Source organism: Heterodontus francisci, chromosome 32 (assembly GCF_036365525.1).
Source record: "Heterodontus francisci isolate sHetFra1 chromosome 32, sHetFra1.hap1, whole genome shotgun sequence".
Taxonomy (NCBI): domain Eukaryota; kingdom Metazoa; phylum Chordata; class Chondrichthyes; order Heterodontiformes; family Heterodontidae; genus Heterodontus; species Heterodontus francisci.
In genome coordinates this window covers 48,148,513-48,162,929 of record NC_090402.1, presented here as the reverse complement: position 1 = coordinate 48,162,929, position 14,417 = coordinate 48,148,513, and the positions used below count along the sequence as shown (strand labels likewise).

The window sequence follows — 14,417 nt, the reverse complement described above, 5'->3', positions numbered from 1 at the left end:
TGGTATCCTCAATGTGAAGGGGGGACCTTGTCTCCACAAGGACTGTGCGGTGGTCACTCCTACCAATACTGTCATGGACAGAAGCATCTGCAGCAGGTAGATTGGTGAGGACGGGGTCAAGTATGTTTTTCCCTCGTGTTGGTTCCCCCACCACCTGCCGCAGACCCAGTCTAGCAGCTATGTCCTTTAGTACTCGGCCAGCTCGGTCAGTAGTGTTGCTACCGAGCCACTCTTGGTGATGGACATTGAAGTCCCCCACCCAGAGTACATTTTGTGCCCTTGCCACCCTCAGTGTTTCCTGCAAGTGGTGTTCAACGTGGAGGAGTACAGAGTCATCAGCTGAGGGAGGGTGGTAGGCGGTAATCAGTAGGAGGCTACCTTGCCCATGTTTGACCTGATGCCATGAGACTTCATGGGGTCCGGAGTCAATGTTGAGGACTCCCAGGACAACTCCCTCCCTACTGTATACCACTGTGAAGTGCACTCAATTGTCACACAAACAGAAAACTGGGGATCAGAACAATCTTTCCCCCCCTTTAGGTGATGCATCCTGTGTTGGTAAAACATACTGATGCTATCTTGTTTATATTATAGTGCTGCTACCCAAAACTTAATTGTAACATGTTGTAACTAGCAGAGACCCGCAATACATTTGCAGTCAAATTTGTATCTTTATTGAAACAGTACTTCTTTAAATACAGGATTCCTGGTTATTCTTTTAGCGGAGACATTAACAGAATCAAAACATCACGACTCTGGAAAAAGCTACATAAAGCCATCCAGGTGTAAAAACAGGCCTAGGAATATAGATATAAATTTTGTCGAGAGTCAGACCTCGTGACTTGTTTAAGCTTGCGATGATGTTCGCTGGAACACTGCAGCAATCCCAGGACAGAGATGTGAGCATGAGAGCGGGGGGCGGGGGCGGTGTTGAAATGGCCAGCAACCAGAAGCTCGGGGTCCTGCTTACGGACTGAGCAAAGGTGTTCCGCAAAGTGGTCACCCAGTCTGCGTTTGGTCTCCCCAATGTAGAGGCGACCACGTTGTGAGCAGTGAATACAGTACACTATATTGAAAGAAGTATAAGTAAATCACTGCTTCACCTGAAAGGAGTGTTTGGGGCCTTGGATAGTGAGGAGAGAGGAGGTAAATGGGCAGGTATTACACCTCCTGCGACTGCAAGGGAAGGTGCCATGGGAAGGGGACGAGGTGTTGGGGTAATGGAGGAGTGGACGAGGATGTTGCGGAGGGAACGATCCCTTCGGAATGCTGACAGGGGAAGACGCGTTTGGTAGTGGCATCACGCTGGAAGCGGCGGAAATGTCCTTTGGATGTGGAGGCTGGTAGGGTGGAAAGTGAGGACAAGGGGAACCCCACCGCAGTTCTGGGAGGGAGGGAAAGGGGTGAGGGTAGAGGTGAGGAAAATGAGCCGGACACGGTTGAAGGCCTTGCAAACCACAGTGGGGGGGGGGGGGAATTCTCGGTTGAGGAAAAAGGAAAACATATCAGAAGCACTGTCGTGGAAGTTAACATTATCAGAGCAGATGTGTTGGAGACAGAGAAACTGGGAGAATGGAACTTTGTTGTTGGGCTCCCCTTACCTTCAACTGTCACCACCAACCAATGGCAGCCCCACGTGCCACCCATGCACGAGACTGCCCACCAAACCCACCACAGACACACCCCTTAAACTGACCAATAACTACAGCCCAAAAAGACAAAAATTGAGTATTATTATAGCTGACACCAGTTAATGTGGATACAGACAGGATCTCTCGCACTTTGAGGAAGTGACATCCCGAGTGGACTGTGAAGAGCGACAATGCATCATATTTAGACGTTCAGGGAGCATTAGACAAAATTTCACATGAAAGTCTTTTAATCAGAGCTGTAGAGATCCAGAGTAAACCCTGGGTATAGATGAAGGGTAGCAAACATTGGGTACTTGTTTGAAGAGTTACATCAAGGTGGGGCACAAGATGGAGTGGTGTCCCAATGGTCAGTTTTGGAACCACCAGAGTTTCTAATTTATCATGATTTGGGCCCACAAACCCAATGCAAAATGTTCAAATCTGCAGATGACACTAAATTAATAGGCGCTGTTGAATCAGGGGAAGCAGCTTGGAAATTACAGAATAATTTGGACAAGATATGTGAATGGGCAGAATGATAGCAGATGGAATTCAATGCTGGAGATTATAAAAAAAAAAATGTAAAAAATGTTAAACCTTCATAAATTACTGGTTAGCCCTAGTTAGAGTGTTGTGTCCAATTCTGGGCACCTCACTTTAAGGAGGATGTGGGTGCAAAGATTTACCAGAGTGGTACCAGAGATGAGAGACTTCACTTATGTGGAAAGACTAGAGAAGCTGGAATTGCTCTCCTCAGAACAGAGAAGGTTATGATGAGATTTAGTTTGACAGTAAATACAGAAAAACTGTTTCCGTGGCAGGAAGGTCAATAATTAGAGGACACAGATATTAGATAATAGACAAAAAAATTCAGTAGAGAAATGAGAATATTTTTATTGCAGCGAGTTGTTGTGTTCTGGATTGCACTTCCTGAAAGGGTGGTGGAAACAGATTCAAAAGTAACTTTCAAAAGACAATTAGATAAATACTTGAAAAGGATAAATTTGCACAACTATGGGAAAAAGAGCAGGGTAGCGAGTCTCATTGGATAGCTCTTTCAAAAAGCACAATGAGATGAATGGCCTCCTTCGGTGTTGTGAGACTCTATAATACTCCATACACGCATTGGGATAGCAATGGGTGAAGTTGAGGAGTCTCAGTACACTCAATGTAGAGCAGTAATAAAAAGCCCCAACAGAATGTTGAGCTACATGGCCCTTATGGTTGTGATCAAACTGGCTCTGGTCGGACCACAGCTCAGACTGTGCCCACCTCTGTCAGCGAGAGACAGGGGGGCATTTAAACAACAGAGGCAGTGCAGAACACAGCCAGAAAACTGATCGGCAGCAGTACAGTTCAAGTTATGAGCAAAGCCTTGTTAGAGAAGCATCTAAGAGGTGACCTTACAGAGGTTTACAAGGCAGTAAATGGTAAATCTGGACTATTATTTCAAGTTAAATCACCAGAGCAGAAGAAGGTACATATGTTCAAACTAGCAAAAGGTAAAGTTAGGATTGTTGTCACAAAATCACAATTCATACAAAGAGCAATCAACCCGGGCAATGAACTCCCAGAAAGAGCAGCACTGATCAGATTCCTGTCTTATCAATCATAGGTTTGCAGTACAGGAATGCATCAAAACAGTCACAGTTAGAGAGAGGCTGCAGAATGGCTGGTGTGGGAAATGGTAAAATTGTACAGTTGGGAGAGAGCAGAGGGAGCTCTTTGGGGGTTAGAGGCTGAGCACATGCTTGGGGCAAGAGTAGAAGAAGCTGTACTCTGCACCTGGTCATGTTATACCTGAACTAAGAATGCTTGATACTGACACCTGGAACACAGATCTCATACAAATTCACACCAATGGACAGCTGGGCGCTGTACTGATAGGAGTCAACTTGCCAAAACAACCTAGCCTAAACTGCACTGTGTGCTTCTGACCCTTAACTCAAGCTGGACTGTTTGCATATGTCTTCTATTCACTTGCACACTGTTCATGTAGGAACTCGGTAGGAAACGGACCAAGTCCATTGTTTAAGTGTTGGGGGGAGGGGGGCGTGGGGAGAGGGTGACAGAGTCACATAATTCATCATCAACGTTAGTTCACAGACAGAACCCTCCAACTCTGCACTTCTCACCTGCCACATCTCCGACTCCTGCATCTGCTGTTGGAACATGCCGTCGACTCCGTCACTCCCTGGCACATTACCGTCACTCTCCAGCACCGAGAGCAGGTACTGAGAGGGAGGCATGTACTCGATTCCAAGATCTGGAATGAAAGCGGAAAATACCAGGCTGATCCAATCATGTCCACAGTGAGGCCTGTAACCTGACCATTTCAAGCCTGCTCCTTTTCTTAAACATCCCCCACAGAAAGTAAACAGCACCCAACTTGCTTTCACCCCTGTAATGCCTTCCCATTTTTTGTCTCCCCTTTCCCTGACGTCCACCCAAGTGGCTATTCTTCACGTATGGGAGAGGGTGAGGGGAGGAGCAGGGCGTGTTTAAGGTGATTGAAACCAAGGCTGCTCTGCCATCACCTCAGCATTCCTCTTTTCCAATGGGACTCACTGGGAGCAGTTAGAGTAGATAGGTGATCTTAAAAAGGACTTGCATTTATGTAGTATCTTTCAAAACCTCAGAACACTCCAAAGCACTTTACAGCCAACCCCAAGAAGTACAACAGTCACGTGCAGACAGCAAGATCCCACAATGTGATAATGACCAGATAATTACTTTTTTCTTAAAGCGATGTTGGTTCAGGAATAAATATTGGCCAGGATGCCAGGGAGAACTCCCTTCCACTTCTTTGAAATTTTACCCTAGCAAAGCGTGGGAACAGAGCCCAAATCTAGCCAAGATGCAGGAGGGAGAACAGTCTGTGGAACCTGGAATGTGGGATTAATGTAGGATTAGTATAAATGGGTGGTTGTTGGTCAGCACAGACTGGCTGAAGGGCCAGTTTCAGTGCTGTATCTCTCTATGACTCTAAATAGTTGGGAAATAAGGGCTGTGTCAAGGGTTTAAAAAAAAAGGGCTGTGAAAATTTGAACAAATTAAATCACCATTCAACACGATGCTAGTGATAAATTAACATCCATTTATGACACTAAACAGTCAACAATAATCTAAATGGGAATTGTCAGATTTACACATTGGGTCAGTCAGCCTCTGAAAGAGTTTCCAATCTAATAAAGGATTCCACCTGAGACGTCACTCTGTCCTTTCCTTTTCCAGGAGTGTTCCCACTGAGCCAAGGTGTTGGTCGTGGCTCAGAGGAAGCACTTTCACCTCAGTCAGAATGTCATGGGTTCAATTGCCACTCGAGACTGGAGCACATATTCCAGGCTGACACTCCAGTGTAGTACTAAGAGAATGCTGCACTGCCGGAGGTACCATCTTTCAGATGGGATGTTAAACCAAGGCCATGTCTGCTTCCTCAATTGGATGCAAAAGATCCCATGGCACTATTTGAGGAAGAGTAGGAGAATTCTCCCCAGAGTCCTGGCCAATATTTATCCTTCAACCAACAACTAAAATCAGATTATCTGGTCAGTATCTCATTACTGTTTGTGGGAGCATGCTGTGTGCAAATTGACTGTTGCATTTCTTACATTGTAACAGCGACTGAACTTCAAACGAGCTTCACTGACTGTAAAGCGCTTTGGGACATCCTGAGCTTGTGAAAGGTGCTGAAAAATGCAAATCTTTCTTTCATTCCTTCCTGTCTGACCTGTTGCGTGTTTTCAGCAGCTTCTCTTTACACACTATTAAAAACATGTACAGCATTTGCTGATGGCTCTGAACCAAGTATTGGCTCTTGTACATTGATGTGATGAAATGGATGTGCTGTGGGTTCAGCAAAGCAGGAACCCCACGCTAGTGCTGGTGACCGAGTCTGGTAACTACAGGTCTGATATATGGGAATCACAGGCACTTACTTGCAAAAAGAAAAATGCAGAAGACTGTGGGTCTCAACAATCGGCAGGTAGCTGCAGTGCAATGATGGAGAATGATACTGGCTCATTCCCACACCCCTTTATATTTCAAGTCCTTATCTTTGTCGTGGTGAGGCCATAAACTTTGACCTCTAGTGTGGGGAAGACAATAAGAGAGGGAAATATTCATTCCCAACTCACTCACTCCCTTTCGTTTCCTGTGAGCTGCTTTCAGGGACCCATCCACCCGATAGAGGTCACTCCCCCACTTTCCCAATTGGCAAAAGGAATTTGCTGCTCCCTTTTAATACCTATGTTCTGCATGAGAGCGATGCTCAGTTTTATCCAACATACAGTGAATGAGTTAAGGAGCTGTTCACCTGCCGAGCCTTTGAGTATAGTAAGGCAGTCACAGAATGACAATCCCGCCCAGTTACGCTCGCTAAACTTACCTTTGCACAGAAACTGTTTGATGTCTTCCGTCCCATTGCTGCACACGCTGGCTGGAGGGTAGGTCATAGCTTCTACATCCAGACTGAGGGACTGTTAGAGGATGTTGAGGGATTGGTGGAGGTGGAAGGCCAGCAAAAGAGAGCAAACAAGAGAGAAAAGACAAATAGAAAGCTCAGACACTAGTGCAGAAACTAGATTGTGGTTATGGCACACACATCTCTTTGAATCTAATCAAGGCTGATTTATATATAGCATTATGGATACCTGGAAATGATTTACAGACTGGAATCTAACTGAGGAATTTGGCTGGATTACAGAAAAATGGATACCTGGGAGCGAGTTACAAACTGGAATCTAATCAACGGGTTTGAGTGAAATCACACGCTGTCTCAGCACTGAGATGCATTATGTGGATGCATTAGATTGAATCCTGGAGTCTGCTGGGTATTTCAGCTGTGTTTAGGTTTCACCAGTCTAACATTTCTCAGATGGGGCCCTCTATCTGGAAGCTGCCAATAATCTCAGGCCAGCAGCTGCCAGTTATAGCCCTTGGACTCTGCAGGTGCGGCCAGCTCCACTTTCTGCATCTGATTGACAAGATTTATAAACAATTTTGAGCCTAAGAGACATTGTTAACACCATTAACGTAGTAAAGACATGCAACCTGGCTGGGTTTCACTCAATGGAGCTCGTGTAAACGTAGCCGTTCTTTTTAAATCAAGGTTGCTGATCTAGAAGCCCTGATCGTGAAATCTCCAAGCACCACCCCCACCCCATGTCAGCTTCCAAAATATATAGAGCAAGTACACAGCAGCTGGAATGACCTGGCAGGGCTGGACAAGGAGAAGCTGTAGAACTATCAGGAACAGGACCTAACGATCCTTCCCTTTATTGACTGATCTCAAACTTCACCAATCTTCTTTCTCATCCTTTCCCTCTCCAGAAATCTGCCCAATTGTCTAATGAAACCATTCACACTGTCCGCCCCAAAGACTATCGTCATTCCAAAATCTCTCTCTTCCCATGAAGGGTTCAGTCTGGCTTACCCGCCAGTCCAATGAGGAAGAAGGCATTGTTCGATCTGGTTCTGGGAAATGAGGTGCGTCAAGTATCAGTAGAGAAACAATTAGGGGACAGTGACCATAGCATCATTAGGTTATCTATGGAAAAGGACAAGGAGCAATCCAGAGTTAAAACAATTAATTAGTGGAAGACCAATGGGGGTGGGGGAAGGGAACGGATCTGGCCCAAGTAAATTGGACTCAAAGATTGGCAGGCAAAACCATAATGGAACAATGGACTACCTTTAAAGGGGAGATAGTTCAGGTACAGTCGAGGGCATAAGGCAGGACAAGCAGATCCAGAGTTCCCTGGATGATGGACTGATAGAGAGAAAAATAAAGCAGTAAAAGGGTGTGGTTGATAGATTTCAGGCGAATAACACAATTGAGAACCAGGCTGAATATAGCAAGTTCAGAGGTAAAGTGAAAAAAGAAATAAGAGAAAGCAAAAACAGAGTCTGAGAAGAGACTGGCAGCTAACGTAAAAGAGAATCCAAAAATCTTCTGTAAGCATATAAATAGTAAAAGGGTGGTAAAAGTAGGAGAGCTGAATAGGGACCTAAAAGGGGATTTATGTGTGGAGGCAGGGACATAGCTGAGGTACTAAAGGAGTACTTTGCATCCGTCTTTACCAAGGAAGAAGATGCTGCCAAGGTCATAGTGAAAGAGGAGGTAGTTGAGACACTGGGTGGGGTAAAAATTGATAAAGAGGTATCGGATAGACTGACTGTGCTCAAAGTTGATAAGTCACCAGGGCAGGATGAAATACATTCAAGGATACTAAGGGAAGTAAGGGAGAAGTTGTGGAGGCACTGGCCATAATCTTCCAATCCTCCTTAGATACAGGGGTGGTGCCAGAGGATTGGAGAAATGCAAATGTTACATCATTGCAAGCCAATCAATGGTGGGAAAGCTTTTAGAAACGATAATTCAGGACAAAATTATCACTTGGACAAATTGGGATGAACTAAGGAAAGCCAGCATGGACTTGTTAGGAGAAAATCATGTTTAACTAACTTGCTTCAGTTTTTTGACGAGGCAACAGAGGGTTGATGAGGGTAATACGGTTGACGTGGTGTATATGAACTTCCAAAAGGCATTTGATAAAGTGCCACATAATAGGCTTGTCAGCAAAGTTAAAGCCCATGGAATAAAAAGGACAGTGGCAGCATGGAATCGAAGTTGGTTAAGTGACAGGAAACAGAGAGTAGTGGCGAGCTGTTGTTTTTCAGACTGGAGAACGGTATATAGTGGGGTCCCCCATGGGGTCAGTATCAGGACCACTGCTTTTCTTGATATATATTCATGACTTAGACTTGCCTTTCCCTTAGTCCTTAGCCCTTTCCTATCCTGAGTGGTGTGAAACAGGGCTGTGTTCTCGCACCCACACTTTTTGGGATTTTCTTCTCCCTGCTGCTTTCACATGCGTTCAAATCCTCTGAAGAAGGAATTTTCCTCCACACAAGATCAGGGGGCAGGTTGTTCAACCTTGCCCGTCTAAGAGCGAAGTCCAAAGTACGGAAAGTCCTCATCAGAGAACTCCTCTTTGCTGACGATGCTGCTTTAACATCTCACACTGAAGAGTGCCTGCAGAGTCTCATCGACAGGTTTGCGTCTGCCTGCAATGAATTTGGCCTAACCATCAGCCTCAAGAAAACGAACATCATGGGGCAGGATGTCAGAAATGCTCCATCCATCAATATTGGCGACCACGCTCTGGAAGTGGTTCAAGAGTTCACCTACCTAGGCTCAACTATCACCAGTAACCTGTCTCTAGATGCAGAAATCAACAAGCGCATGGGTAAGGCTTCCACTGCTATGTCCAGACTGGCCAAGAGAGTGTGGGAAAATGGCGCACTGATATGGAACACAAAAGTCCGAGTGTATCAGGCCTGTGTCCTCAGTACCTTGCTCTACGGCAGCGAGGCCTGGACAACGTATGCCAGCCAAGAGCGACGTCTCAATTCATTCCATCTTCGCTGCCTTCGGAGAATACTTGGCATCAGGTGGCAGGACTATATCTCCAACACAGAAGTCCTTGAAGCGGCCAACACCCCCAGCTTACACACACTACTGAGTCAGCGGCGCTTGAGATGGCTTGGCCATGTGAGCCGCATGGAAGATGGCAGGATCCCCAAAGACACATTGTACAGCGAGCTCGCCACTGGTATCAGACCCACCGGCCGTCCATGTCTCCGCTATAAAGGCGTCTGCAAACGCGACATGAAATCGTGTGACACTGATCACAAGTCGTGGGAGTCAGTTGCCAGCATTCGCCAGAGCTGGCGGGCAGCCATAAAGACAGGGCTAAATTGTGGCGAGTCGAAGAGACTTAGTAGTTGGCAGGAAAAAAGACAGAGGCGCAAGGGGAGAGCCAACTGTGCAACAGCCCCGACAAACAAATTTCTCTGCAGCACCTGTGGAAGAGCCTGTCACTCTAGAATTGGCCTTTATAGCCACTCCAGGCGCTGCTTCACAAACCACTGACCACCTCCAGGCGCGTATCCATTGTCTCTCGAGATAAGGAGGCCCAAAAGAAAAAGAAAGATTCATGACTTAGACTTGGGTGTGCAGGGCACAATTTCAAAATCTACAGATGACACAAAATTTGGAAGTATTCTGAACTGTGAGGCGGATAGTGATAAACTTCAAGAGGACATAGACAGGCTGGTGGAATGGGTGGGCACGTGGCAGATGCAATTTGATGCAGAGAAGTGTGAAGTGATTCATTTTGGTAGGAAGAACGAGGAGAGCCAATATAAATTAAAGTTTACAATTCTCAAGAGGGTGCAGGAGCAGAGGGACCAAGGGATATATGTGCACAAATCATTGAAGCTGGCTGGGCCGGTTGAGAAAGCAGTTGATAAAACATGGGATCCTGGGCTTTATAAACAGAGGCATAGAGTACAAAAGGTGGATATGCTGAACCTGTATAAAACCCTGGTTCGGCCTCAAATGAAGTATTATGTCCAATTCTAAGGAGCCACACTTTAGGAAGGATATGCAGGTATTAGAAAGGGTGCAGAAAAGATTCACGAGAATGGTTCCAGAGATGAGGGACTTCAGTTGGATAGATTGAAGAAGCTGGGGCTGATCTCCTTGGGGAAAGTTGAGAGGAGATTTGATAGAGGTGTTGAAAATCATGGGGGGGGGGTCTAGGCAGTGTAGATAGAAAGAACTGTTCCCATTGGTCGAAGGATCGAAAACTTAAGGACACCAATTTAAGGTGATTGGCAGAAGAAGCAACAGTGACATGAGGAAATTAATTTTTTTTTTACACACAGCGACAGCGCATGGTTACGATCTGGAATGCACTGCTTGAGCGCGTGGTGGAGGCAGATTGAATTGAGGCTTTCAAAAGACAAGTGGACAATTATCTGAAGCGAAAAAATTTTCAGGGCTACGGGGAAAGGGCGGGGAAGTGGAACTATGTGAGTTGCTGTTGCATACAGCCAGCACAGACATGACGGGCCGAATGGCTTAATCAAGGCACTTAATCAAGGTTGACACTCCAATGCTGTACTGAAGGAGTGCTGTACTGTCGGAGGTCCCACCTTTCAGATGAGCCTCACCCGCCCTCTCAAGTGAATATAAAAGATCCCCTGGCACCATTTTGAAAAGGAACAGGGGAGTACTTCCCAGTGTCCCCGCCAAATCTGAGAACAGATTATCTGGCTACTTACCTACTGCTGTTAGTGGGAGCTTGCTGTGCACAACTTACCTGCCATGCTTTCCTACATTACAACAGTGACTACACTTCAAAAAGTATTTCATTGGCTGTAAAGTGGTTTAGAACATCCCAAGGTCCTAAGAGGTGCTATATAAATGCAAGTCCATTCTATCTGAAGTTATTGTGACAGTTGGGACTGCCAGGCTGGGGGAGCTGAATGCCAATGCAGGGATCACATATAGAACATATGTTCTAAACTCTCCCTAGTCTTTCACACTAACTGTAATTAGTGCACACCACTTGATCCCACTGCTACACCGAAGCTATTACATGATTAAATCACAGCCATTGAGCATGATATACCTGGTAATCTTTTGCCACAGCAAATCCTGACAGAGCAAGGCACTCCTGTTGCTCAATTTTAAACTGGCACACCGCCCACAGTGGGATTCAGCAGCTTATAAAAATAAACTATCAAAGGGAGACCACTCAATAATGTATTTGGCCCTCAGGCTTCACAGCTCTGTATCAGATATTGCTCCAATATGAATTTTCTTCTCGGTAAACTTGTCTGTCTTCATGCGCTCTATGCGAATAAATACAGAAAAGTCTGCACAGATCAAAAGATAAAGACAGACTGTGGGATTACCTCGAGTGTCCTGATATGAGCCAGGTCCTGTGGAAGAATCTGGATTCGATTCAGACTGATGTCGAGTGTGCGCAGGCTCCTCAGTCCACTCAGGGATTCTGGCATTTTCCGGATCCGGTTCCCTAAAGTGGTTGGGGCAAGGGAGGAAGACAAATGGGGATTTTTACACTTGGTGTTAGGCTGAGAGAGAAAAGAGGCCCCTCATCCTCCTCACCAAGAACTCCATACAATAGCCAGAGTCCAGTGCTGCTCAGCTCTGACTCCCAGCTAAGAAGTGTCTTGTACATTTTGCTATGTTAAAGGCAATGTTAAGTGTTAATGCACAATTAAAAACACCAGCTTCAGGTGGACTGGGTGGTATGGGGTTAGATATACACAGGTCAGGGACCAGAGATATAATCCAGCTCTGACTGACATGATGAAACTCTCATTTCTCAACAGACTGGAAGTGAAACAAGCCGGCAGCACCTCAACCACCGTGCATTTGGGGCATGTTAAAGTCCGACTCCTCAGCTATTGACTCTGAAATCACAAGACAATTCCCGAAGGAATCTGTTGCTGATGCATCTTTGACTGATCAGTACTCCCTGTGGAATCTTTACCAGATCAACACAGCAAATCTTTTCCAGTTGCGATGCCAACAAACATACTCCAGCAGCGCACGTTTATGGTGAGAGGAGAATGGGCCCAATGTACAATGGATATGTCATGAGGTCTCAACGTTCATTGCGCTCACTAGGTAGGGGTGTGGTGAGTGAACTGGCGCACACCGCACAGGCCGTGTGGACTGGGGAATTGGCGGTCGTCGCACAGGCCGTGTGGACTGGGGAATTGGCGGTCGTCGCACGGGCCGTGTGGACTGGGGAATTGGCGGTCGTCGCACGGGCCGTGTGGACTGGGGAATTGGCGGTCGTCGCACGGGCCGGGTGGACTGGGGAATTGGTGCTCACCACACGGGCCGGGTGGACTGGGGAATTGGTGCTCACCACACGGGCCGGGTGGACTGGGGAATTGGTGCTCACCACACGGGCCGGGTGGACTGGGGAATTGGTGCTCACCACACGGGCCGGGTGGACTGGGGAATTGGTGCTCACCACACGGGCCGGGTGGACTGGGGAATTGGTGCTCACCACACGGGCCGGGTGGACTGGGGAATTGGTGCTCACCACACGGGCCGGGTGGACTGGGGAATTGGTGCTCACCACACGGGCCGGGTGGACTGGGGAATTGGTGCTCACCACACGGGCCGGGTGGACTGGGGAATTGGTGCTCACCACACGGGCCGGGTGGACTGGGGAATTGGTGCTCACCACACGGGCCGGGTGGACTGGGGAATTGGTGCTCACCACACGGGCCGGGTGGACTGGGGAATTGGTGCTCACCACACGGGCCGGGTGGACTGGGGAATTGGTGCTCACCACACGGGCCGGGTGGACTGGGGAATTGGTGCTCACCACACGGGCCGGGTGGACTGGGGAATTGGTGCTCACCACACGGGCCGGGTGGACTGGGGAATTGGTGCTCACCACACGGGCCGGGTGGACTGGGGAATTGGTGCTCACCACACGGGCCGGGTGGACTGGGGAATTGGTGCTCACCACACGGGCCGGGTGGACTGGGGAATTGGTGCTCACCACACGGGCCGGGTGGACTGGGGAATTGGTGCTCACCACACGGGCCGGGTGGACTGGGGAATTGGTGCTCACCACACGGGCCGGGTGGACTGGGGAATTGGTGCTCACCACACGGGCCGGGTGGACTGGGGAATTGGTGCTCACCACACGGGCCGGGTGGACTGGGGAATTGGTGCTCACCACACGGGCCGGGTGGACTGGGGAATTGGTGCTCACCACACGGGCCGGGTGGACTGGGGAATTGGTGCTCACCACACGGGCCGGGTGGACTGGGGAATTGGTGCTCACCACACGGGCCGGGTGGACTGGGGAATTGGTGCTCACCACACGGGCCGGGTGGACTGGGGAATTGGTGCTCACCACACGGGCCGGGTGGACTGGGGAATTGGTGCTCACCACACGGGCCGGGTGGACTGGGGAATTGGTGCTCACCACACGGGCCGGGTGGACTGGGGAATTGGCAGTCGTCGCACAGGCCGTGTGGACTGGGGGACCGCCACTCGTCACACAGTCTATGTGGCGCTGAGCGAGGGCGTGCAGGGAAAATGTCATTTAAGCAGCCGATCCTCAGACATATTTGTGACTAATGACTGACCTCTTGGCGCTGCTTCTCTTCCAGCCCCTCCCCTCCGCTTGCTGGAGAGGTCCATTCTGCTAACAAGCAGAGTACATGTGCCAAAGCTGGTTGCGCACAAGTCCACAACCGACCTCCCAGCTAAAGGGAGGCTGTCTAATCAAAGAGAAAAATGTTCTTGCGTCACACAGGTGTAAGGATTGTACTTCTCAGCTGTCTCCATCATCACGGGATCACACAAACCATCTCAAGGAGGAGAGCTGAACGAAGAGGAGCACAGGCTGGACCATAAACAGGCTCCTTCAAATGCTGCGCCTTGTGGAGAGCTGCGCGAGATTAATCCACAGCCTCCTTCCTACTCCATTCCAAATCTAAATTAATGCTTCAACTGGGAGAGGGAGGGACAGAGGGACAAAGTGCCTGTAGAGACCAAATCACAATGCCAGTGACTGGGATTCCAACCTCAGACAGCCCATTCAGGAGTGTAGGCAGGTCACAGCATTGAATCCACAAGCCTCCCCAGACAGCACACCTTAAAAGCAGAGTTTGTTACCTTTTAGATTTAGTGTCTGAAGCTGGGCCAAGGTCGCAAGAGAGTTGGGGAGTAATTTCAAATGGTTTTGTTCCAAGTTGAGCACCTGAAATAATGCAAAAAAAAAAAAAATCAGCAAAGGGAGAGCACAGCAGACAAGGAGACAAAGCAACTCCACAGACAAGGGAACTGCTGACTAATATCACTCAAGGGATGGATTGGAGGCGGAGAGTGGGGGTGGTCCCTAACTGTTAGATCATCAATAAGAATCCTTTACT

The 14,417-nt window shown here is 48.0% G+C and overlaps 1 protein-coding gene across 1 annotated transcript in view; it reads right to left on the bottom strand.

Moving 5' to 3' along the window:
- lrsam1 (leucine rich repeat and sterile alpha motif containing 1) overlaps positions 1-14,417 on the bottom strand; it is a 108,196-nt gene that overhangs the window by 79,733 nt on the left and 14,046 nt on the right. Inside the window, 4 exon segments of the mRNA XM_068012749.1 lie at positions 3,767-3,897; positions 6,019-6,109; positions 11,400-11,521; positions 14,161-14,245. Of these exon segments, the coding sequence (XP_067868850.1) occupies positions 3,767-3,897; positions 6,019-6,109; positions 11,400-11,521; positions 14,161-14,245 (429 nt within the window).